Raw genomic sequence first — 27,626 nt, 5'->3', positions numbered from 1 at the left:
ATTGCATTTAGATGTTGCATTCACTTCGACTAATTGTAAATTCTGTGTTCTGTGAAATATTTGGGAAAGGGAGGGGATTTTCGACTTAATATCAACCTGAAAAGCTGACAGTTTGTCGACAACGTGTTCCTAACACTCTCCTGACTCTGGACATCGGTGAGGAGTCTTAGGTACTATATACAGGTGTCGCTACAGCGCACAGATCACGGGCGCCACCTGATGGCAGCCGCCGAAATGATCACTTTCAGAAAAGTCACTAGACTATACCATCTACGTGAAAAGTCCGGCAAGTGTCGTATTCCGTGGTCGCGACACCGTGAGAGCCGCGCGGTGGAGACCGCACACTCTCGACTCTCGACTTCGGCAGTCGCACAGAGAATAAAGCGAGTTGCATCGAAAACGCGAGCGAGAAAGGTGCCCCATATGTATCTCGTCCGGTGCGTTGCCGTCGGCCATTGTCTCTGACATGGAAGCCTATCAAAATGGCAGAGGTCGTGCAGATGTTTTTGTTCCTATATAAATCGAAATACCGTCGGAAAGGGCAGTGCCGTGAGGTGGTACGGGATCAGTGCGGTGTAATTGCAGTGCCGTGGCCGATACTGTGGGCGGCGCTGATCTGTTGGGTGGTGCACGTAACTGCGGCCGCCTCCTCCTCCTCGTCGTCGCTGACGACGGAAACGACCTGCGACACGGACAGTTGCGTCAACGGGGAATGTGTCAATGGCACCTGCGTGTGCCACGAGGGTTGGCAGGGCTTGGCGTGCCAATTCTGCGGCGGAAAAGTCAGGTGAGTGACGAAAGAATGTGCGAGTATAGATTACACGTCTCGTGCCCTATAGTATGCCAGCTTTCCAATACGGATACGATTATTGTATAGACTATCGTATATTTGATTTTCTGCGAAGGAACTCATAGGGAAAAGCTATGAAATTATATGTATATCTGGAGATACGACGGGAGAAATAAAGGTAAGATCGAATGCGCGAGCATGTCTCTCTCTCTTCTCTCATTTGAGGCCCATCTCATTACTAATCTCGTTATTATATGAAATATTACACATAGGTGTTTCTGACAAATACATCGATAGAAGAAGTTTATACGAAATTATACGTGCCAAGATACGACTGGAGAAACAAACAGGCTAACTGTACATTCCGTGGTGCCTGTGCAACGGTATTGACGGGTTTTTAGGTCGACTCGGTCTCTCAGAGGCTTTGATCGTCTTCCTATAAACCCTTTTACCGAGGAGATACGTAAATAAATAGTGCAAGAGAGCGCGGAACGTGAGTACGCGTGGCTTCCCCGGATTTAATTGCTGTGCCGTGTGTGCGCGTCTCATGGTCCTTCGTTCAGAAGAGGGATAGAAGAGGGGGTGTTCGGTCATTGTCTGCGGCCGTGGTTGACAATGAGGAGTTAGGAAGTAATCGGGACATTAGCGAATCTAACGGTGACGGTGACGGTGACGGTGACAGTGACCGCGGAAATACACGACCCGTCGTATTTTAAGACTTAACTCGAGTCGGGAGATTAGATTTTGCGTGGATCGATCGCGACGGGTTTAAACTTGACAGGGAAACTACGGTTTCCGCCACTGTCAAGGCTGGTTTGATTTTTACGCGCGCTTAACGTAATAATCCCATCGTAAACGAACACCGACGATGATCATATTGGATAGGATCGAGTCCTGCGCTTCAGCGTACTTGTGTAATGTTTATTGTAAAATCGTACGTAGGCACTCGAGAACAGTCGACGTCTCTGTCATGCGTTGAGTAAATGCGGTGAAATCTGACGCGAACGTCGCTTGGGAACTACTCTCTCTTTGTCGCATTTTGTACTTTGCTTCGTTGTATCGGGATACAGAGAAGTTGATAACGGTCGCTCGAGTCCGAACACGTTGGGGTATTTGCATTGAAAAGCTACTAAACAATATTGTTTTTATATCTCAATTATCTCGTCAGAGTTTTCAATGTGACCGATTAGTAATTTTTATAGATTCACGACGAAGCAGTTTTAGAGAGTTTAACGAATTGTTGTATAATATGCGAATGAATGTTAGTTTTTCTCTTTACGTTATATAATTATCCGTATACCTTTCATTTGAATTCCATACATTTTCTACTTTGGTCGCTGATAACCTTAGCGATCATCGAGATAATCTGTTATCTATATCGTTTCGATGCACAGTAAGCAGATGATGCAATTTTTTTGTGTAAAAATAAAATTAAAAGAAGATTGACTTTCGATCTAGTTTTTAACGTAAACATTCCACTGTGGGCAGGTTACGTTTTTATGAAACGTATCACGAATACCGTTTTCTCTAAGTTCTATAAATATTGTCTGGACTCGACAAAGGAACAGTTTCGGCAAAGAATTTCTAAAGATTCGCCTACGTGTGCCCGATCGTATTTCACCAATGAACACTATACATTATACATTGTACGTTACGCTCGCGTGCTTCGCGATAATACGTAGTATATATGTAGTATACTCCTGAAAAGTTCGAAGTCATATCTGTCTCGTGAACGGAGTTTTGACACTTGGCTGACTGTAATTGGGTTATTTGAAATTTGAATTTTCACTTTGAACAAAACCGAAGAATACATTTTTAATATTGTTTTCTACGCACGCGTATGTATGTGTGCCTGTTATGTGATTTATACATGTTAAATATACGTACATATAATACATATAACTAAGAATTTATTTTCGCACTGGCATTATGCATGATTTTTGTTAGCGAGTATAATTCCTACCGTTTATGAAAGTGTTATAAAATGAAATTTTATATGCAGCAATTGTTACTTAAAATCGTACATCTAGCAATTTAAATAGATCTGAAAATCCATTTAAACGATTAAAGTTCATATAAAGAGATATAGTTTAATACTTCTTTATTTGATATGTAATAAAAATGAAACGAAAGTTTTGGTAAAACGCTATTGTGTAATAAGGCAAGTGGATCGTAAACGTCCTAGTCATTATGGTTCGCGATCTGCGAATTTTATGACACCGATTGATCCGCGTAAAAATCTTGTGGTAGTTGACCTCACCTAGATTCGAAACTGGATGTTGTTTCAAAATTTCATCGTGCACTTGCGAATAATTGGTGTTGGAAATAATCGCGCCTTTGGGGCGGCATAAACATACACCTACGTTCAATTAGAACACAAAAGGAAAGAAAACAGTGAGAAAGAAAAGAGGGCGTTTCTTAACCAGGAAAACAACCGTACACGCGCTTGACGCATCGTGTGCACCTATTATTCTATGCTTGTCACGGGGACTAACGAGAGGAAAATGCTTCGCGATATACCACATGGTGCTGAGTGCAGAGTGGTTTATTTATCGTTTTTATCTTCTCGTGTACGTGATTGCGACACGTGCCTCGAGGAATTCATCGAACGAAGTATCTATCGAATCATCGAACGTTTATGCGTGCGTGTGACAAAGTATATACGCGCTGTGTGGAAAAAAATCGATGTTGTTTAAACGCACTTCGTATAATGTTGCTCACCTGAAATGTAAACAGATTCCAGTTGTCAGTGCAATGGTGAATGAGCGGTGACGCGACTACGATGGTTTGTTAATCAGTTCTACCTCTGTTCGCGTCTTTGCTACGACTCGCTCTAATTTGAAATGCGCGCGCGCTAATTGTCGGGGACATGCGTGTTTCCGTTTGGCCGCGTTTCGCACCTATGCAACCGGTCGACCGCATTATTTAAACGGTCTGTCAAACTGCTGCTCGTGGTTTACGCTAGCTTTGTTAACTGTCTCGAGTCGCGGTATGTGGAAACTTAAAGGTTGATCCATATTATATTCATATGTTAATACATTATTATTAATATATATTATTAATAATACTACTAGTTCATGTCATATTAGCGTGAAATATAAGACCGCTATTTCACTGTTATACAGTTTTACAAATTTATTTGTTACAAGGGTACGACTATTATAGTCGCAAATTTTAAGATAATCATAATATTGGCTAACTCTATGTAATACCTAGATCTGTTAGTCAATCTAGTCGATCTAGTTAGTCAAAGGCTTTATGGTTTCTAGATGAGCGCATTCGACCATTATGGCCGACGATTATCAAGCGTATCATAATCCTAGCTAGGAAACTGTACTCTGTTTATTAATTACCATCGACGGCATTTATCAGCGATTTACCTTATGACAAGGTTTCGTTTATACCGTCTCTCTGTCTCTCTGTAATTTAATATTATTTACTGGATCAACCGAATCGATAACCGATGAATGCGTAAGATTGTACTACTCTCTGTCGCATACCTTATCGCGGGATTAATTATTGTCATTAAGTGTTAATTGCTGTTCGAAGTGAATTCGATCTCTTTCGAATCTCAGATTAATGAACATTCGATATAAGTTTGAAACGCTTACTCGTAGGGCTCCGATGAATATTATTTAAGTTTACAGATGCGCCCAGAATGGTTTACAAACGGTTGTTTTATCCTCTTTTGAGGTTTTCGTTATTCGTTCGATATTTCGTTTGTTTCATTATTCGTATTTCGTTATTTTGTTCGAGCAAAGTTTCGGCGAATGAAATTATTTCTACGAATCTTGAGAGGACATTATTGTCGCGTAAGTGTTCTAGTGTTATCTACAATTACACGTGTACGTTCGCCATTGTTGAGAGACGACGAGGAACTTTGGTTCTCACCTCGGTCCTTCCAGCCTGCTCTTCCCGTTTCCGCTCGAAGAATTTGTCCCATGTTGGCCCGTTCGCCGGCGTTGTTTCGCGTTGTTGTAACACGTGTATCTCCGGCTACCTGAACTGGCTCTGCGTTCTATGACTGTTTTGTTCCACCATCTAGATGTTGCGAGATGATAGTTCCTCGATCAGAACCAACCGAACTTGCTTGTTATTTTGCAACATGTTCAGACTATTTAACCCGTTATTTTATAATAACGATCAAATTGGTAGCAGCGATTAGTATTAGAAAGTGCAGTTGAGTCAAATTTCGACTTGGTCAAAATAGTAAAAATAACATAAAATGCATATATATAATAGGTAAGATGTACAAAGTATAGTATTCGGTATAATATTTAATGGGTGAGGTAAATTTTTGCTTAGGTTCTATTCTGTAATTGTATATATTTATTGAAATATAAAGTTGCATAAATATTTATAGCTTACTTATCGATGTTAACGATGCTATTCAATGTTAAATTAGAAACTGAAGCAACTTTTGAGATGAATGCAAAGTCACATGACATAAATATTAAGTTCTGTATTTAAGATTATAGATTATAGATTATAAAGATAAATGTCGTGTTAGACAATTAAATGTATTCTTGATCCTAGTATTAATTCGAACATTGAGTCAAACGCTGAATCTCATACCGAATCGATCGTTGTGTATTCTCGACCAGATTTAAATGCATGCACAAATGGTGTAGTATTTAGAGGACGAAGGGGAGTTTATGGACTGGGTGGCATTTAGAACGCTTTCCAATTTCCCTAGACTACTTAAGCTTCTTGAACGTACACGATGCTGGATTCTTTCGAATCGAATTGGAAGAAATTTACGACGATCCTGAAATCGCGAGAAAACTTTTCATATTCGAAATATCTTTCTATGTATTTCTCATATATGTTTTCCAAATATATTCCTGATTAAGAAATTCGACTCCTTTGAAAAGTACAATGTGCCATCTACGTGTATCGTTTCATTTAATATGCGTATAAGTAATAACTTTCGTATTTGCATGATACGTACACGTCCTCTCTTTCTCTCTCTCTCTCTCTCTCTCTCTCTCTCTCTCTCTCTCAGTGCACCGTTTCTCATTATATAAATCAAAGTTTTGTATGAAAACGGATAGACGTACGCAACAACCTGATTGCGTGTTTATTTCGTTGCACGACACGTACTAATATACATATGTAGGTAGAGGAGTTGCTGCCAGGTGAAAAGGGAATTTGCGTTTCGTTCCGGAACTACCGGTGGACTTGTCAGTAAGGTTATGCCCGGTAGTCCCTGCCTTAGACGTAGAGGGAGTCTCGCTAGGTGCGGTATTTGTATCGTGACACCGTATATTCGACCGCTAGCGAGACAGACAGACTCGTTGTCTGTCGTAGTAGCCCTCTGGTGTTGGCGGTTGGTACCCGCGGATCGCCCGGGATGTGTTACGACCGCGTTGATGCCTCGACCTGTCGGCGTCCTGCTGGTACCGATCCGCCACACATATTTTAAATGAAAAATAATTACACACGCGAAACCAATAGTCATCTTTGCTCATGATAATTTGACAATCATTCCAGAGATTCTAATGTCTAAAATTTTTAATCGTAAAGAGCATTGTATAAAATCGATATTTCTCTATATCGTACGGTGGGAATTTCTAATTCAAAGTTTAATCAACAGTTTGAAATTTAATCAACGATCGATTCAACACAGAATCGAGTGAAATATTAACTCAACGTATGTACGATATAACTTGAGCTTAGAACTTACCGTAGGATTCAGGATTTATTTGAATTGGTGTTTATTTAAATATACAACCGTGAAATCTTCAAACCATCAATTGCAAATTTCGCTCGATGTTTTAACGAATATCCTTCATTTCAAATACTCAAGTGAAAAATAGTCAAAATTCATAAGTCGCCTCAACATTTGAATAGTCAGCCTGCGACACCTGACTCAACGTTTCAACGAGCATTCGTTTTATGCGGAATCGCGATCCATCGAATGATATTTCAGCTTTCGTTACAGGGTCACTCGTTCGATGTTGTTGAAACGCCACGAAGCTACCGGGCGCGACGACGCGGCGCGTGGACAAAAACCGGCTCGGGAACCGGTAGAATTCGATCACACTCGGTGTGTTTCGCGTGGATACGGCACGACACAAATCTAGAAAGTAACTTGCCAATGCCCCCTTGGTCGAAAATTGGCGAATTTCTGTATCTTCCTTTCGCGTCGACGTAGCTTGCCAGCTATATGGCGGGAGTGCGATCAATGGCATCGTGCCGGTTTCCTCGGTGTGGTTTTATCCCTTCTATCTTATCATTGTATTACGAATCGACTAAAACTTTATATAATACTCATCCCACTGGAATAACAGATATACCGAGAATCAGGAAACATCGCGAATGTTCGATAAAACCGTGAAATTGTTCGTTTAAGTTAATCAGTGTGATTATTTGAAGTAAATTATTTAAGTCCTTTTAGATGAACTTTTCTTTCGATAATATATGCAATAACGTAACTGTAAGGATTAGAAGGAATCTTCTACGATCGATCGATCGGAAATACCGCGTACATGCGAAGAAACAATGGATACGTATTTATTTGGCGGTAAATTAACCAGCTACCGCTACAATGACGACAATGGCGACAATGGTCCAAAAAAATGGCGCTCGGTTATTAACGAGTGCATCAATAAAACAGAATGTTAATTAAGCTCGGCACGTTTTTGAATTCGATCGATCGCTACTTAAATAGACAATTATCTGGCTATCGAACCGTGTAGATAATAGATACACTCTGTGTCTCGTGCAAATGTAAACACATTGAAATCATAACCCCAATTGTTCCAAGTTAATTAACCTATTAATTTATGCTTGGTTATTTTACTTTCTCTGGTCGATATGAATATTTGTAATATTTGTATATGAGAACATATTAGTTACGATCGATTACTTGGCCTTCAGTTATTTACTCTAATTTTATATTTTATCTGAAAAATATATTCTGCCGTAGAAGTGGCTGGGGATTAAATTAAATGGTGTAATTAGAAGGTTAGTAAAATGAAAGAGTGAATTACAGAACTATCTACAAGTAGCATCATTTTTTAAATAAATGGAAAATCTGCAATTAGAAAATTAATAAAATTAAAAGAAGCTGAAACTTTATATGGCGGTTACCTATTTGGTTAGGTATTGTTAATTTGACACGCTGTGCTAGTAATCAAAATTAAGAAAATAAGGCGTAAGAAAATGGATTAAATACCGTGATTAGAAAATTACATTGCAGTTTTCTAACAGTCACGTATATCAGGGTTATTTATTTACTTCAATACCACAATCGTTCGCTCTATTTCACGAATCGAGGACAAGGATTATCTTGTCTGCAAGATACTAAAAATACTGCAGTTACGAAATTAATAGAAGAAAACGTATTTTACTTTATTATTACTGGCTATTCGAATATCGAGGAAACAGAAAGTTACGCTTACTTTGAACTTTTATATCTCAATTTCACTCTTTTTCCAACGAAATAATCAAATTTTTAATATTTCCATTATATATATATATATATATATATATATATATATATATATATATAGATCGATGACGATAGATTTAGTAAGATTGTATCGAAATTTACGAAACTTTTTCTAGCGATGGTAAAAACGTTATTAAATTGAAGGATTGAAAATAGGCGGCAAACGATGCAAGCAACGAGAAAGTACAAACTAATTTTTTTAATGGAATATAAGTTATAATACAATATATAGTGGAATATAAGTCAATTAAAAAAAGAAAAAAGGAATAACTCAAAGAAATGGTTAAAAAAAGGAAAAAAGTAAGAAACGTTCATCACGCGGATTACGTTTTTCCTTAGCACCATAGGTCTCATAAAAATCCAGTCAGCCAGCCAGCCAGAGTTCCAAAATCACGTTATATTTTCTTGTAAATCTCGAGCACCCTTCAGTAGACTTTCTTCTTCCGAGTGCTTCCCTTTATGGTTCACGCCGATGCTCCATCGTAAATATCCATCGTTTCTTTCTTCTTTGTTCCGGTTTATTCGCTTAATTCCCGTTGCGCGACTAGTTAACGTTTAAATCTTTTTTTCTATTAACAATATTTCTCTATCAGTAATAGTTTTGTATTGCCGCAATTTTTATCATATGTTTTGCGAAGAAATTTTTAGACATCGATTAGTTCGAATGTTCTATTTGAAACAACCGAGAGAACTACAAACACGTATCGTTATTATTTATAATTATTCCACAACAGCCTATACCTATAATTATTTATTATTGATAATTATACATATAGATTATTTAAACGCTTCGGACAGGACATTTTAACGTAGGAAAGACTCGAACTCGTATTTAATTTGTTAGTTCATTAGTTGCGAATTCTTTGACAATTTGTGGAAAATTTAGAAGAAAAGCTAACCTAAACGTTGTTCTGTGTTTCCACGATTTTGTCCTGAAAACCTTGTCTTTTCTTAGATTCGTATAGATATTTTGAGACGATAGATATATTCCCTTGACGGTTCGCTGCAGTGCTTCATTGCAAGTATCTATCTATCTATCTATCTATCAATCTAACGTTTCTTCTTTACACATTTCTCCTCCTCTTTCTTCGTTTAATTCCCATCGCGCTACGAGTTAACGTTGAAGTTTGTTTCCACGCTGCTTTATGCGAAGAATCTTCCTTCGCGCGTGGACACGGTTCATTACGAATTCTTGCCACGCTTCTTAGTCGTCTTGGCGTTTCTGTAAATTGTGCCGACCCCGAACGAGCCTGAAATTTCACGGAATATTCGTTAATTATTCACGAGAACGCAGGCAGACGAGCCCGCTTTTTAACGCGAGTTAGCATCTGGCTTTTGTTTTGCTCGGAGCTAACGCTACTTTCGTTTAAGCCCGATTGGTGATTAGTGCGAGAAAGGCGGTATTTGCGAGGCTTATTTGCGAATTTTTGGTTATTACGATAAACCGCTGTTATCGGAACTTTATTCGGTCACGAGGTTTTCATTCGTCAAATTCCAGTGAAAATTTGTAAATATTATTAAAAAATATCACTAGGAAAGGAAAGAAAGATTTGGGAAATTGATACAACAAACGCTCAACATATTTCCTATGTATTGTAACAACCTAATAAATTAGCACTGACAAGATTGTATATCCAAGAACGCAATAAAAACCGAAAAAGGATGGAAAAGAAGAATAAAAACGAGCATCTTTGCACCTTAAACGTACGTATCGAGACGATTAAGTGCAAGTCGAGCGAAATAAAAACGACCGTTTACCTCGTATTCCGTTGTAAACGACAATATCGTCAAGTGATTATTCGATCGCCGATGAAAGCGAAGGGAAGGTAGCGATAAATAACGCGTCCAACGAAATAAGAGAGGTTCCTTCGTCCGTGGTACTATCTGACGATGAAATGGAAAGAGTTGATACAACCAGCCCGTCGTTGCATCCCTCCTCGACATTCCCTTACTCCCATTTATCCGCGTTTCTTTTTATAGCCGCCGCCGCCGCCGCCGCCGCCGCCGCCGCCGCCGCCGTTGTCCTTTGCTTCTTCCGTCGGTTGGCTTCTCGCGTAAAGACTGTTAGTGCCGAGCTATGCCGCGCCGCGTCGGTCGTCGAACTCCTCGTGACTCATCCCGGCGTCTTCTCCTTATTGAATAAGAATATTATTTTGTGCTAATGAGAATCATAATACAGCAGCCACCCAACCAAACATGCACGGATATTGTCGACACCTGCGAACGAAATAGCGGCGAACCTGAGCGTTTTTATGTTGTGACTGGTGGTGTCATTGGGTAATTTTAAGGAAACGCTTTGACGCTTTATCTGGCTTATTTTCTAGTTTGATATATCAATTCTAGGATGGTTGTCAATTTGTGGAAAATTGGAACGCAAATTCAAACTAAACGTTGGTTTCGTTTTCCTATGGATTTTTCGTGAAAACGTTGGTTTCTTCCTTCGTGTAGAAATTCATGATAGTTGGTAAGTGTACGAATGGACTATCGCCGCTCCATAGTCTACCCGTAAAAACTCGTTGAAGCCGAAATTTTCTTTTTACAAATACGTAGTTTTTTTTTCTCTAATTCTATAAAAAATATCGTGTTATGATCGTTAAGATCGCTTGAATAGATTACGATATTCCACTGCCTATTCCTAAAAAATTGAAGGCCAATTCAAATTTTATTCCGATTTTGCGGAATATCGCCTGTTCTAAGTTGGATTAGGACGATTCATAACCAATTTGTGGCACGCCGAAATCGAAATCAAAGTAAGCGTTATCGCGTTTATTTCGATTCCTTATAACGGCCTAGTTTTTCTTTATTTCATAGAAAAGTCGTGGAACTCTTGTTATCTAACTAAATGATGAATCGAAACGCGCAAAGTTTATCTTATCTTTGCAAGTTTCTTATACAAAGCTACTTTTTACTTTTCATTTTCCTACGTAAATTCTAGAACGATCGTCGGGTGTATAGATGGACAATCGTGTCTGTGAGAAATCGTTGCACGATTAACGCGAGACGAATTAATCGTTGGAGAAACGAACAATGCTTGCCGGAGATTATACTACGGACAGATTGTTGAACACTCGTTCGTTAAGGTACTGCGATATGCTGTTATTACGTAGCCCGAGAGAATTATTAAGTGATTTGTACTCGTCGTCGGTGGTATAAGGCAGATGTATTGCTCGAAATATGTAATTCTACCGTTTTCTTCTGTTTAAAAAATTAAGAGAACAAAGATTCGTACGACGGAACGAGCAGCGATATAATCGTACGTTAAAGCAATTAATAAGATACAATTGCTAAAACGATATCTTGAAACGAATGTCATCGTACTTCGAACCATTGACGCTACGACACGACTTTTTTCTTGCTTATCTTGCGTTTATTTTATCGATCGATCTTTCGCGGTTCTTTAAAAAATACTTGAGACGAAAAATCACGCGTCATATTTTCTTCGAATTTGAGAAATTTGTTGGGTATAAAAAATTAGGATCCAGTCAAAGATAATTAAGAGAACGCAAATGTTAATATATACCTGGGATTATTTTATCATAATTAGTTGCGATATGGTTGATCGTAATTCGCGTTATTCGCCTGTATAGTATAAAATAGTAACTAACTTTTCACGAATTTCATGAACATTGTAATTCACTTGTTCCAGGGGCAGTTTTCCAATTTGTTTTTCTATTTTTTATATCTATATATCTCTATAGATTTTACTCTTATTCCATTTATAGTATTTCTTTCGTGTCGTTATTTTTTTCATTACATTAATCATCTTCCGGCACTTTGCACATTTAATAAGCAACAAACATCAACAACATCGACGACGATAATGATAATATTCTGTTGTATTCTGGCATAAGAGCCATTTTCGACAATACGATTCCCATTTCCGGCTTCGATCCGATTTCTCCGCTCGTTTCCCTGCTATTTTATGCAAAAATGTTTCGCGTTGAAATAAATACTCGGCATCCTGGCCCGGGACACGTGTTACGCTCGTAAATCACCGATCAGAATTTATGCGGAGCCAAGTGCGCTCGCTACGCATCGGTTCTCACACACTCCATTTTTCCTCTCGTTCCGTTTCGCCCTCTGCTCCTCCACCTTCTGATTTTCTCTTCTTTTCCGCACTGTCCAAGCTAACATATTGTTATTCCTCGAATATCCTCGACGACAATGCGCATCCGGGCTTTTTTGGCATCCGATCCATCCACTTTGGTGCTGCAATTTCTGCGTTCGTGTATTTTTCACTGCGATCGATAATTCTCACCTTTTTTCCGCCGTTCAAGCGATATCGCCGCCGTCATGCATAATCATAGGTGAGAAAATATGGCTTGGAGAACGAACGAGATGTTTGCCTTTCATTTTGTTTTAATTTTCTTTTCTTCATTTTCATCGTTTCGTTGATTTGGCTGGCACTTGTATCACATTAGGTTTTACAGATTACAATTTTATTAAGACAAATTGATCAGAATAACGAAAGATTTGATATCTTTATATTTTTTGATTCAACGATCGATTTATGCTCTGAATATTACTTGTTGCGGATCCAATTGGCGACATTTATATTTTTCTTGGCTTTTTATTTTTCCATGTCATTTCTATGATCGATTTGATAATTTATATTTGCTCGATTGTATTACTACGCATTTACATACACAATTTGAAACAGGGACCTCTATCTTTAATTCATATAGAGGATCTCGATGAATCGAACGACGCGATACGTTCACCAAGAGTCTATGATACAGGAAGCAGGAAGCAGGAAGTACAGTACATCGTCATAGCCACGGTTCTTTGTCCCTTGGAATTGTTATTCCTCGAGCATCGTAGACGAGGTAGATCGTTCTTTTTCCATGTTTCATCTACGGTGTTTGTACGCTGGTTCCTCTCCCGATCCCTGTTTGATACTTGTTTGAAAACTTGCTTGCTCGATCCTATCATTTTTCATTAACGCTATGACGAATGGCTAATTTCCAGCATAATTTTCATACTTCGAATTAATAAAATACAAGTACGATTCTCGTTGCATTTATGCAAGAATTTAACAACTATCGATATTTAAACAGTGATAAAGTAGAGGCAATATACATATTGCGCGTTATTAGTTAACATCGACACGGTGCTTGTGCCGCATCGCTAATCGAATTTTCCATAAGCCAAAAATATCTACATTCTTGAAATTAAGAGTTGATAAAGGCAAGCGAGTTTCGAAAGTTGCCGGCTTACATTTTTCCAGATATACATATCGTACGTATTGTAAAATTGATCTTTAGCAAGGATTAAAATACGCAGGATTCAAATAAATAAATTATCGCGTCAAAGACATATCGATTAGTATGGTTGATAGTACCCGTTGGTAAAATTTTGTTCCAACAAGGATGAGATATGCACATAAGCATCGGGTAGAGTAATTTGTAAGATTATTAGCATCATTAACGACCACTTGTACTTGTACGCTGATTCGAACGAATCAGCGTGGAAATGGAAACAGTCGCGAATTAGTATTTATCTAAACAACGCAAGATTAACCCATTACAATTATCATGTACTTTACGTTATTTATCATATACATATAAGTATAATACATCTGGTGCGCGCTGTCTACTCCTTGTAGCTTCGTCGTTTATCTTAATCACTTTCTCAATTACTTAACCGATACCCACATTCCTAGGTATTAGGTATAGTTTAGTTTGTCCTTAATTCAAGTACGATTTCGAAAGATGTAAAGGCGTTTTGTCTGATCACTACATACATACTATCTATACGTTATCTTTCTTGCAAGAATAACAAGCAAATGCGGCTACAAATAATTGCCAATTACGATAATTGTACTAAAACTGTAATAACAGATGTTGTCTAGTTTATACGTACACTGTACATTTTACTAATTCAATAAAAATTGCTAAACTAAAGTTCAGTTTCAATATTTTCCTAATTATGCGACTTTCTGTCATATATGGATAACATTCTTGAAATGAAATAATCAATAAACGAAAGAGGGCGATTTCAATTGATATAAAAACAGAAATAACAGGTGTTATTTATCCATTATATCGATCTAAGAATATGTACAATATAAAGAATGATATCGATATATAACGAAGCGTTTATTATTTTCTTTTAACCTTGAACAAAGAACAACTCTTATCTCGCCCCGTCTCGATTCTTCTTCCAACATTCGAGATTAAAATCTTTCCAGTTTTACACGACATGGCGCTCAGTTCACGATTAATAATAAAAAGCCAGGTGGTATACGAGCAGCTATGGTCGATTATCATATTATCCGACCTAATCCTCCACCGACTAATCTTTTAATCGCGTACACATGTATAATAATTATCTGTGCACGGTCTCGTCCTTGTTTATTTCTCTCGGCTTTACACGCCGCTCGCTTTGTTCCGTCTTCTTCGAGTTGTATTGTTGTCGCGTGCGCGGATTGCCCGCGTGGCCATCGTCCTTGACCACGACGACGCGTGACGCATGATGCATGATACGACGCGATGCCTCGAAGAACGCGGAGATCGATAGTTCGGATGCTGCATTCTCCGCTAAACGCCCCTACTCGCCGCTTTGTCCCGACGATGATAATATTATCGCTTTATCGTATTACTATAGCGACGCGCGACTTTTTTTTTCGAAAATTGCACACAGATAACGTGGTCAATCATTTATCGTCCAAGGCCGTGTAAAAAACGTTTCAACGGACTTTCCAAGCCGAAAGTCTTGTGTGCGTTATAAGTTATAATAGCATAACGCACAATTAACCAAAGGTGTGAATGTAGCGTAACGTTACGTCGATTATACATACTATCGATCGTGCTTTCATCTAGGATAGCTGCGGATTGATTCAAGGATTTGGTTATCGTTCGCAGACTGACGGAACCAACAGGAAACATTCACGATGGTATCGGCAACTACACGGCGGACGTAAAGTGTTCCTGGTTGATCGAGAGCAACCCAAACTCCACGATACGGATGCACGTGGAGCAATTCGCGACAGAATGCGGCTGGGACCACATGTACATCTACGACGGTGACAGCGTCGAGGCGCCGTTGGTTGCCGTCTTCTCCGGATTGATGCACAAAGATGGCTACCACATACGGCGCGTGCCGGAAGTGATCGCGCGATCCGGAACCGCGCTGCTTCACTTCTACTCGGACGTCGCGTACAACATGAGCGGCTTCAACATCAGTTACAAGATCAACGCCTGCCCTAGCAGGTGAATTATCTTCTTCTTCTTCTTCTTCTTCTTCTTTTTCACGAACAATTCCGTCTTCATTTTCTCTATCACCATTTCCCGATCCTTTCACACTTCAATCTCCGTTACATTATTTCTTTCCATTTGCTTCCTTCATTTTCTCCACGATTTGGATTATTATGTTTTCAGGAATTTGTTCGAAAACTTTGTATTTCTTTCTTCGTTTTATTTCTTTCGCGGCAATCTTCGCATTTGTTTCGAATTTATTGCGAAATGTTACTGAAAAATGTTACTGAAAAATGTTCACCGAGCAAATTTTCAGGCATTTTCGTAGGTTGTATTCCGCGATCCCCGAACGTTTCGAACGAAATTTCTGAAAAAATCAATATCCATATAATAAAAAATTAATATCTAAATGTAATTATAATTTCGTAATTCGTACTTTTTACTGCTTTTACGTATCTGTTTCTTTGTCTACATATAGCAAAACCTCTTTTATTTACGTATATTTACGTCGAACTTTGACATACGAGAGAATAATCATGCGAGAGTTCATTGATCCTAGTGCACAGTATCTTATTAGCATTGCCCATTCATGAATTCATTCGACGAACAAAAAGATATAAGGCTCTCTTGTTATCGCTATTGTCTTTGGTCAAGAACCAGAACCGTATCTCAAATATTGCTACACACAAAGCACTGTTATTCAATTTGATTGCTCATAAAATCTGAAAATACATATTCTTTTTATTCAGTCTCATAAACGCATGAAATCTCTACGATAAAGAAACAACTATTCTCCAAATCGTTTATTCCGAATTCTTTCTTTCATTCTTTAAATATTTAACATCTTGCCACGTGTTCTTCTCATCATTGATCATTCTGTTTGCGATATTTGGCCAAGCCCGATCGGTCAAATATTTGTTCTATCCTCGTGTACAAATACGATAAGAGCGTGTGTACCGTGCCTATTAGCATCGAGATACGCTAACTTGGCTTCTTAAAGATTTGCGCAACCTACTTTCCGCATGTGTATATAATTTTCGGTGTTCGTAGGTATTCGCACACTGACTGTTCCGGCCACGGAGTCTGCATCGATGGTGTGTGTACGTGCGATGCCACGTGGACCGGTGAAGCTTGCGAGATTCAAGTTTGTCCAAACAATTGCTCCGATAATCACGGACAGGGCGAGTGTAACCGCGAGAGCCATCACTGTGACTGCGTGCACGGTTTCAAGGGTGACATGTTTTCGTCAAAAGCATTTACCGAGAAATATCTTGCTTCACCATGTCCTAATCTTTGTCTTCCATGCGCAATTTAATCTCTCAATATTACTCATATTTGAATTGGCAATACAATATTACGACAGCTATCGAAAAATTTTTTGTCTCTTTATATTTACAAAATGAATAAACATTTCATAATAATTCAACGTATATTATTTGGTACTAATACTAATAAATCAAGTACGGGTACGTGTATTCAATGTCCATAATCGGTCGAATCTTTAAGACCGATAGAAATTCAACAACGATCAATTATTAGCGAATCAAGCCTGTACACAAACTCGGAAACTCGGAAACGACTAATCCCTTAATTTTACATAAAACCATTAAAATAGACTCTCTGTACGTTCAGGTTCCGACTGCAGCCAAAGAAGCGATCGTGGATTCTGGGAAAGCGTATCCTACAAAAATTTGTCACCGGAAGGTTCGGCTAGTCACTGCTCCATCGTTTGGAAGGATTCCTTATACGTAGTCGGCGGTGAGAGCTTTCATCGCGCAAAAATGATCAACGTTTATGATTTCAATGGAAACGTCTGGGAGACCCCTCACGTCGAGGGTAAGGTTCCTCTGCCTCGGTACGCTCATTCGTGCGTACTCTTTGGCGACAAGATATTCATGTACGGTGGTGTACTGCCTAATTCTACGGTGACCAATGAGATCTGGGCGTTCGATGTGTCGGCAAAAGTCTGGGAGAACGTAACAGTGCACGATAACTTCCATAACAACAAAACCATACGTGGTGGTCCTTTAAAGGTGGTACATCTTTCCTATATCACGTCATTTCTTTTATTTTTAAATATATCACAACAGCGTCATTGTAGACAATTGGAATATTTAATATGCAGCGATACACAACTTATATCGGAACGGCGAATTTTTTTCCTTTTCGTACAACTCTATTAGTCGCTGTTCTCCTACCGATTCTTGATCTTGTACCTTTTTCGTTTCTTTAATTCCTCTTCGCAAACTAATATATTTCTAAATATCGCAACAATACTCGATCCTTTTATTCTTTAAACGTTATAATTTATGTTAGGTAAAGATTCTCTGCAATAGAATGTAAAATACCAGTGTACCTTTCTTCTCAGAGTAACACTCTGCCGCGCTGGTTACTGCCACGCAAAAACTGTACATAAAGAGCTAAACTTTGGGATTGGGAAACCATATTTCATAATTAACAAAAGGATGCGAACCCTCTCAGTATGAATTAGATATTACCTAAAATATTCCAATATTTCGATATTATTGTACACTGTCATTTTCGCTCATTTTCGCGATTGATAAAAGAGTGATAATACTCTTACTCGGTATAAATAATATCCGAAATCTTCAAGTATCCCAATTTTCAATCGGTCGATCGAGAAACGAATTCGATTACTCTGCGCAAACCTATTATCCCCATCTGAGATACGTATGTAGTTTAGCACCAAGGGGTTAAAAGTTCTTTCTCACTCAACTCGGAATACTTTTATTTAATGCCTTACTTCACACAGGTAGCCGGACACTCTGCAACCTTGGTGCACGGAAAAAAAGAAAAGATGGTGGTGATATTTGGCTATTCGCCTCAGTATGGTTATTTGAACGAAGTTCAAGAATGCTATTTGGGTACTCGTGAGTGGCAAATTGTGGAGACTGCTGGATTCCCTGTGAAGGGTGGTTATGGTCATACATCTGCCTATGATCCGTTGACGAATCTCATCTACGTGTACGGAGGATACGTATCAGAGACACAAATCACACAGGTGTTAACCAGTCGACTATACTCCTATCATCCTATTAATCGTGAATGGAGGTTGCTCACGTCAGCGCCATCGGCTCGTTTCTTTCATACGGCTGTATTCGTTTCTGGTGGCTTGATGATCGTCTTTGGCGGTAATATGCACAACGATACACAACATTCGGACGGAACGAGATGTTATTCAGCGGATACGATAGCGTACGACGTTACGTGCGACTCGTGGCATCAGTTTTCTATGCCGAAAGAGATGACCGATCTGCCTAGGTATGGACATACTGCAACTGTATTTGAGAAGTCCATGTACATTTATGGAGGATTCGATGGACAGATGTTATCTGACATGTCAAGGTACGATCAAGGAAGGTCATCTCTCCTACTTTTATTCATTTTCTCGTATCTTTCGTACCTTTCTTACTCTCCTTCGCCTATTTTACATACTCTATATGTCACGTATATTACGTTCCTGATAGAAATTACGATTTACTTTCAACAAACGACAGGTTGTCGTGTTTTAACCAGCTTTAATTTTAACCAACAACTTTAGTTTCGATTCTTCAACAAGGATCGTTATATAGAAATCGTTATATAGAAATCGTTATATAGAAATTTAATAACTTGCCATTTTCAATAGGTTTGAACGCAAAATATTTAGCGCGCCAACTGATTTTCTTACGTTATTTCGATCTGAAAACCCAGAAAAATTTCAACTCTTCCACTTTTTTTTTATAACAATTAATATAGCTTATCGGAATAAATCAGTTCTATAAATATTTAGGAAACACGTGACTTGCGCTTTGCTTTTACTTTCGCTTTCGATACGTGATACGATGTCTCAATATACGTATAACTAGCATACCGGACAGCTAACGTTCACAAGTAAATAGCTACTGTAGAAATTACTAGGCAAGAGGTTAACGTTCTTTCTATCTTTTCTCTGAGCATTTTACTCAACAGGATAAGCAAGAATCTTCATTTACTAATATACAACATATGTATATGACCATCAGGTACACACCAGGGAACTGTGAGCACTTGATGAATCAGAATCAGTGTTTGAACGCAAGGACAGGCGTGAAGTGCGTGTGGGATAAGAGAGAGAATCGGTGTATACAGATCACCAAGATACCCCGACACGTGCTTCTTAACGACGACATGCACGACGGAATTTACATGAGGTGCCTAGACGATACGCCACCTCGTGGGATGACGTCTCACAAGGAATTATGCAAACTGCTCACAGACTGTGTGGCATGCGTACAGACTTCGTACAATTGCGTATGGTGCGGCAAGAGTTGCTCGTACGAGATTTGCCGAGACAACGCTAACGCACCTCCGACTAAGGCGATCACCGATCTGGTACAATGCGACCTTCATACTGGCATAGAGTGTTTACAATTGCATACGTGCCATGCGTGCTCCAGTAATCCACATTGCATCTGGTCTTGGTCGAACGGACCTGATCGGTGTAAGCCGTACTCGAAGGCTCGAGACGTGAGTATACGAATAAAAGTTATTGTACACTAAACTTCTTACAGTCAAAATGAAATTCCAAAGGTTCAACTGTCGGTACGTTTACTGCCTCAACCACGTTTCTCTTATAATCTCGTAGACAAAGTGCGACTCTTCGTTATTTATTTTGTAACCAGGATATACGTATGTGTTGTGTAATGATATTTTTTCGATACGTTGGAAGGTTTGCTCGCGTGACAACGAATAAAACGATTAACCGGATACATTTGCTAGCGATATAATAAATTTACTGTATGCTCTATGACACTCTACAACAATATACAACCAATATATTGTACAACAAGGCAGTAAATCAATTTACGAATGTTTGCAGCAAGTGACGATTTTAAACGGAACTATTCAAGCGCAGAGGCTGTCCATAGACTCTTGTCGCAGTCCTTGCGTAGACTACACTTCCTGTAAAAATTGCACAGAGTCTGATTGCATCTGGTGTCAGAACGAGAAGAAATGCGTGGACAAAAATGCGTATCCTGCGAGCTTCCCTTACGGGCAATGTCGCGAGTGGACTACGATTGATGCGAAATGTCGGCCGACGGAAACGGGGAAAGAATGGTGCACGTTTTATTCGTCTTGTACGACGTGCCGCTCCGATCCTGGATGTGGATGGTGCGACGATGGTTCAGGGACAGGGAAGGGACTCTGCTTGCCAGGTGGGGCTCGTGGTCCAAGCAGTAAAAGCTTGGACGTATGCCCGTTCGAACGATGGTACTTCACTAAATGCCCTGGTAAGTAAATTGTTAATGGTCACCGTGCATAGGGTGTGCACAAATTATTAAACAACATTTATACATTGTGTGTATATGTATATCGATGTTCTTCAAATTACATTAATTTTAGCTTGCCAATGCAACGGGCATAGCAAGTGTCTCTCGAATAGCAGCATATGTATCCAACCGTGTGGAAATTTGACGTACGGACCTCACTGCGATAAATGCATTCCCGGCTATTACGGCAATCCACTGAATGGAGCGACTTGTCAACGTAAATTCATTCTACTCCGAGTAATATCGTTAATCCGTCAATATCGAGTAGTTCACTAAATTACATTTTCCCGTTGCAGCCTGTTTTTGTAATAATCAAGGCACGCAGTGTACCAGCGAGACGGGTAAATGTTTCTGTACAACGAAAGGCATTATCGGGGATCATTGTGAACGATGTGACGTGTCTAGCCTTTATCACGGAGATCCTACCAATAAAGGATCGTGTTTTTGTAAGTTTCTTTTAAACGACTATTTCTTCTAGTAATACCAATTTCTTTTTTCACTAATAATAATTCAGCAAAGGATTATACTGAAATTTAAATTTCTTCTACAGATGATCTAGCGATCGATTATCAATTTACGTTCAATTTAAGTAAAAAGGAGGACCGTCAATACCGAGCGATCAATTTTAAGAATTCTCCGCCAAAACCCGATATCGATGCTGAGTTTTCCATTACGTGTTCTGTATTGGCTAAAATGAACATCACCGTGAAGAGAGGGAACACGCCGGAAATACCGTTGATTCTTGGCGCGAATTGCACCACCAGCATGTACAAGCATCGATTTATCAAAGACGGTTACGGTTTCGGTAGCGAGAACAATAATACATTGACCACGTTCTACGTTTACGTGTACGACTTCCAGCCGCCTGTGTGGATTCAAATTTCCTTCTCGCAATATTCCAAACTCAACTTGCAACAGTTCTTCATAACATTTTGCACGTGAGTATTTGAAACTTCGTGTCACAGCTAGCCAAACCTGTAGATTGTCAACTGTGTGTATACGTGTTGCGTGTAGGAATTAATTACGATCAAGATCGAGAACATTGTGATTTTCTTTATTATTCTTTCTTTCTTTCTTTTTTTTCAAAATTTCCCACGCTTTTGTGTTGTCCTAAGCCTCAGGCAGTATTTACTTGTAAACTAGAGATTACATGCCTAGGTGCTTCCTCGCTCTCCTGTTGGTGGCTGCTGTCCTTTGGAAGATTAAACAAAAATATGATATGTACAGAAGAAGACAGAGATTGTTCGTAGAAATGGAGCAAATGGCCAGTAGAGCGTTTAGCCAGGTTTTGGTAGAAATCGAGAGGCGGGACATCGATAATTCTGACTCCGAGCGAAACGAGTCCGAGTTAATCAATTGCCGCAAGAAGAAAAAGGTTGATATCTTACTCAGTCATTTATATTCACGAATAAAGTAATTATATAATGTACAGGCTGCTTCGCATAAATTGGACATTTATAATAACTCTTACTATCGAAGATGATACAAAATGACGAAGAGGATAAAGAAAAATGTCGATGACTGGAATAGACTTTGTGTCTGCTCTTATTAATATCGTTAGACGCGTATCTTCCAGCTACATATATACACTTTTTCTTATCCTTAAAAATAGTGGAATTAATACAAATGTCCAATTTAAGCGAGACGTTCTGCACGCAAATACATATAGTAATCATATACAGGATATTGCCAAACAAGAAGGGGATATTTATAGGGTTAGTTCTAGATATCAAAGCTGCTAAAAAAAAGTTTATGCATAAAAATTTAATTTTTTACAATAGATAAATTCGTGAAAGTAGGACTTCGTCGTATATTTATATACGATTATATGAAATAAAACATTGATATCATTCTGTTTCCACCTTCGAATCTACCATTTTGCAAGACTTTTCAAGATTTTTCAAATAACATAGAAAATAAACGAGAATAGCGTTGGCGTCAATGTAGGATTCGTCACTAGCGCCGTGGATTTCGATACTTTCGATTTTATGACGTTGCTCGCGATTCTCGTTTCCCCGGCTTAAATTTATTTACGGTAGCGCAAATTTGACCAATTATTACAGTAAAAGTATGTGCGACTCGATGTTATTTGGTTTTGTTGGTGTAATATTTACAGGATGCCCCTAGTCCGATCGCGTTGGAGCCCTGTTGCGGTAACAGAGCAGCGGTCCTGTCGTTGCTAGTCAGACTGCCTACTGGCGGTGAACCTTACACGCCGGCTGGTCAGAGCGCTGGTTTAGCCGTAGCATCTGCGTTAGTTACGCTGGGTAGTCCGCGGAGGCCTTCTCAGGAATTGACGACGAAGGAACCGACAAAAACACGAAAGTCTGCCAGCCAACACCCAGATTCCACATGCATTTAGCGATAAGAGCATGAAAGTAGAGACTTTTAAAGTGGGTGACTATATGAGCCTTAGATATGTTTCTGTGATCTTGCCTTAGCGAACGGGCAGGACTGTTCAAACTCTTCGAACTCTGATAGAGTGAAGTGTGTAATTATTCATTAATTATTATTCTTAATTTTTTTTCACTTTTTCCGTTCTTTTCATTTTTGTTCGTTCCGCGACGAATCTTCGTTTCGATCCGTATTTTCCAACGTGAAAATCGCGTCCGTCATGCTCAACGGGTCGGTCAGTTAAGTGGTTCTACTAGTGTATGGATTTTCGTCGTGAAACGGGGGCCGGCCGTGGTTCGTTCAGCCGATATTTGGTAAGTAAATTAAGTCCATGAATCGTAAATCCACGGCATAGCGTGTGGGCATAACACGCTTGACGGATTCGAGATTCCTTTCATCGTCATTTTAATTCTTTCGTTTCTGTCGTGACGATGTACAGTGTTGTATATAGAACTGTTCTGCGGTTTATTTTTCTTCATTTACACGTTGCGATCGAACGGAATCGAGTTCGTCCTCGACGTTGTAATAAAGTTAATATTCAGCGCTGTCCTTTAGTTACAAGTTTCGGTGAATCCGCGGGAGTGGTGGTTGAAAAAATTACCGACGGATATCGGCGAACGAAATAATATACATCGATATAATATATATCGAGAAATTCGATTTGCCGGATGTAGTACGGACGTGTAATTTTCGTTCTTCGTTTTTCTTGTATAGTTGTGTAAATACGTGTATGTTGTATATCTCAAGTGAAAGATCATAATCATGACACACGCGAACTGTACAGATATAAAATTGATTCGATGGAAGCAGGAAAGAAGCGGAAAGCGAGTGACAAGGAATATATCATCTTTTGTGTATTTGTCTCTTCCTAGTAAGCGGTGAAGAATCAATTCTAAATTAACGGAAATGAATAGAGGCGTATCTTCGTATTCGGTATACCTATTTATCTATTGTGCCAAAGCATTTTTATATTGGTATCGTTATTTAAAAAAAAAAAAAAAAGTGGGAGAAAAAAGGTATTAGAACGTCATTGATGTAGATACGAATTTTCATTAACGAACCAATTTTAATCTCGAAGGATTGTGTCATTAGCACAAGCATAAAAGTCCAATTTTTGGATTTTTATGACACGGCAGAATTCATTCCTTTCATTGATTTGTCTCTATTCGTTTCCATAGAGAAAGGATTCGTTATACGATTGAAAGATACGAATGAAGAAAGTTGTCCATTTTGCGTCGAAATCTCTTTCTTTCAAATACGACAGCGTAATTTCGATCGTATAACGTTCAACATAATTTTAACGCAATAACGAAGTGCGAGGGGGAGGGGCGGAGGAAGGAGAAGAAGGATGTGGATGTTGCAATAAACTGTAAGAATCGCGGTTATTCTTCGGTCGACGATAACGGTTTTCGTTTCGCTACAAGATGGCAGTGCTGGTTGTTTCACGTACCATGCCTAAAAAGCAGCGTTCAGACGCCCGATATTGTAATCAATATTCGTATGTGTCGACTATAATATCGATCGCGCGAACGCTCCTCCTTAACCTTAAATAGGTTTAAAACAGATAGAGAACGAAAAAAGACAAACAAACGTATATGTTACGTGGCTGTGGTTTATTTTTCATTTAACTATGTATTATCGTTCTTTCATTTATATTACCGATATATACAAATTTCGTATATTTTTTGCGTGGCCAATAAACGATAGCTGCTTCCGTTCTGAAATTTAGAATGATCTCACGTTCTTACTTTCTGTTCTGAATATGGAAGCAGCTCTTACTATCACGTGTTCCATAAAAAAGAAAGAAATTATTTTGTGCATTCTGCCGTGCAAAACAGTTTCTTATAACTAACCTATAACTTAAACCTCCAGCTCCAGCACTTGCATAGCACACACACAGAATATTTGCGTATACGCGTCGTCTATTTTAATCTCAGCTCCAATAATAGAATTTTTAATGAGCGTGCAATTATTTTATCACACTGTTCGTAATAATTACGGGATCTTCTGCTTGTTGCACGGAATAAGTACCAGAAACGAGAGAAAAATACCGAATATAGGATTATCCGTTGTAGAACTTTTTATCTAATTTTCTTTTTATTTGCGTAGTCGAGATCAGCTTTCAATGTTCAAATTTACTACGGTTAAACAGAGGATCCTGTAATTATTTTGTGCATGGTATAAGACTCGAGTACACCAAGAGTGTCGATTTAGCATCTTTAAGTTTTGGTCGAACTTCCTTTCAGAGCACCAAACATTTTTAACCAATTTCTATATTTTTTGACAGTATATCACGAACACAGCGTAAAAGTATCAGTTGCGAATCTAAGAAACATTTCAAATTTATATATTTATCAATATATTTTCTGTTTCTTTTATACATCTCTACGGCTAATACCAGATTCGCCAGATATTTTGTTTCTAATGATTTCTTCTACATTATTCTTCCCGCATCGGTGGAATTTATCAAGTTCCCGAGATTTATTTAAATTCTACCTCGACGCTATAATTTATTATTTCGCGAATGCATCCTTGTGTTAAGAATCCAACGTAATTCTTAAAAATAAATTTCCTAACTTCAAAATTAGTACTTTTAATCATGATTTGTTGAGTTGAATCGCGTTAAAAGGTATAGACACCGGTGAAGAATCTTTGGTGTCCGAAAACGGGGTTTAACCTCGAAGTTTTCACAAAGAATACGAGTGATGTAGGCGTTTTTTCGTCCTTTTTTTTTATTTTTTTTTTTTATTTTAACCGTTGTATAGCACAGGATCAAGTGCAATGCATTACGTTTTACCATGTAATACTCATCGAGTTTCTTTCATTCTCTCTACTATACTCGAAGCCCCTTATTGTGAGGGTGCAACCAGACACTAGCCAATACGTTGTAGATGATTTAAATTGTGACAAAGTTACCCCTACTGTTCTCAAGAATCGCTATTACCTTATCAGAAATAGAGGATAAGAACTATTTACTCTTATCTCTTGATCGTGCTCTGGTTGCACTCGTATAGAGAATAGTGTATATTTTATTACCGTAAAGATAATTTAATTTTTTATACGACTGTTTTATTTTTGTTCTCTTTCTTTTCTCTCTCTCTCTTTCTTTCTTTTTTCTTTTTTTTTCTTTTTTAACAGAGTAATAAAAGCGGCGAACTTTCTTTGTTCTGCGCGAGAATTTAGTTGTACATAATACGAGTATAAATAACGTTACATTATATTTAATGAAAATAGGAGTACATATATTGGATAAATTGCTCAACTTTTGAGTAGATCCATCTGTATTACTTTCGACGATAGTTTTCTCTTCTACCAATCCCTTTTCTTTCTATATTTAAAAGTTAAGTTTCTGTTCACTCGAGGGGAAAGTATTTAATACAATGCCAAGAAATATACAAGATGAGAGAAATATTCGTGAAAAATCATTAGAGGACGATGCTTTGATCGATGAATATTCTTCGCCCCCGTTCTCTTCTTTTTTATTCGTTGCATTTGTCGAGCTGTCTTGATACTGCCAACCTTTGTCTATTCCTTACTTAACTTCTACGATCTATCCGTCTTCGAACGCGAAATGCCTACCATTCATTCACCCGTTTAATCGTTGGAACCTGTTGTTGCTAGGAATTTTTCTTCGGTGCGTGGTTACCAGGCAAATCTTTGTCTCGAAACTTTGTCCATGTATTGAAAATCGAAATTGAAAACAATATCTTTTTTCTTCTAAAGCCAATATCTTTGAAAAATAATGGAGAAATTACGGACTATTACGGATTTTGCTGTATCGTGGCTTCTACTGTACCAGTTGAGAGTCAAAGACAATATAACGATAGCGAGAGAAGATCTACAAATGGTCTCGGGTGGTGCGACTGACTTCAAACACGCTATAGCTTCGAAAGTCACAGATGACATTCTTGATACTTGAAGCAGCAAGAGGGCTAACTACGTAGACCCTAAACTAGGACAAAATCGCACACCGTTGTTGTTCATACACGTGATCTACTCTTCTTTAATTCATCTAGAGACTTAACCCTTTATTACTACTGTAAAACGAAGATATATTTCTTCTTTAGCAATTGACATTAAACGTTTAGTTTTTATAGAAAAGAAAATCAGACATAAACGAATGACATACGAATGCATGAAATAAGACGTGAAAAAATTAAAAGATTTTCTGAAACGGTGTTGCTCGGTTTGGTTTTTAAGTGACTTGTCAGTTCATCGATATTATCGGTTGATCGATTACGTATCATGCAAAGAAGTTTGCACTCAATAGGAGAAGCCAAGGGTTAATCGTAGTATACTAAAGAGACAGAGACCATGGGAAAGAAAGAGAAAGAACGGAATAGCGACGATTCCGAAGAACGTTGTTCGGTTAATGCGTTCATATAATTCAGTCATAGCGTATGTAATAAACTAGACCAAATCTCTTAGATCGTTAGTCCGTAAGGACAGGCGATTATAGCGTTGGACGTACGCAGGAT

General features: G+C 38.6%; 1 protein-coding gene across 2 annotated transcripts; it reads left to right on the top strand.

Moving 5' to 3' along the window:
• The first annotated feature begins 275 nt into the window (after positions 1–275).
• On the top strand, positions 276–23,283 carry dsd (attractin-like protein dsd). 2 transcript variants are annotated; one of them, XM_069121798.1, is made up of 12 exons: positions 276–787; positions 15,110–15,457; positions 16,493–16,674; positions 17,075–17,475; positions 18,216–18,808; positions 19,468–19,951; positions 20,304–20,715; positions 20,828–20,971; positions 21,051–21,200; positions 21,305–21,692; positions 21,898–22,129; positions 22,871–23,283. In XM_069121798.1, exons 1-12 carry the CDS (start codon positions 483–485, stop codon positions 23,114–23,116), a joined length of 3,885 nt encoding a protein of 1,294 aa, XP_068977899.1. In that variant the 5' UTR covers positions 276–482; the 3' UTR covers positions 23,117–23,283. The 2 variants fall into 2 exon arrangements, with proteins under 2 accessions (XP_068977899.1, XP_068977900.1); XM_069121799.1 differs by having other exon boundaries at positions 278–787; positions 21,913–22,129.
• Positions 23,284–27,626: the final 4,343 nt, after the last annotated feature.

Source organism: Bombus flavifrons, chromosome 10, assembly GCF_040668555.2.
Source record: "Bombus flavifrons isolate JBK064 chromosome 10, iyBomFlav1_principal, whole genome shotgun sequence".
Classification (NCBI taxonomy): Eukaryota; Metazoa; Arthropoda; class Insecta; order Hymenoptera; family Apidae; genus Bombus; species Bombus flavifrons.
The sequence above is the reverse complement of the archived record's forward strand: the minus strand, read 5'-3'. Positions and strand labels throughout refer to the sequence as shown.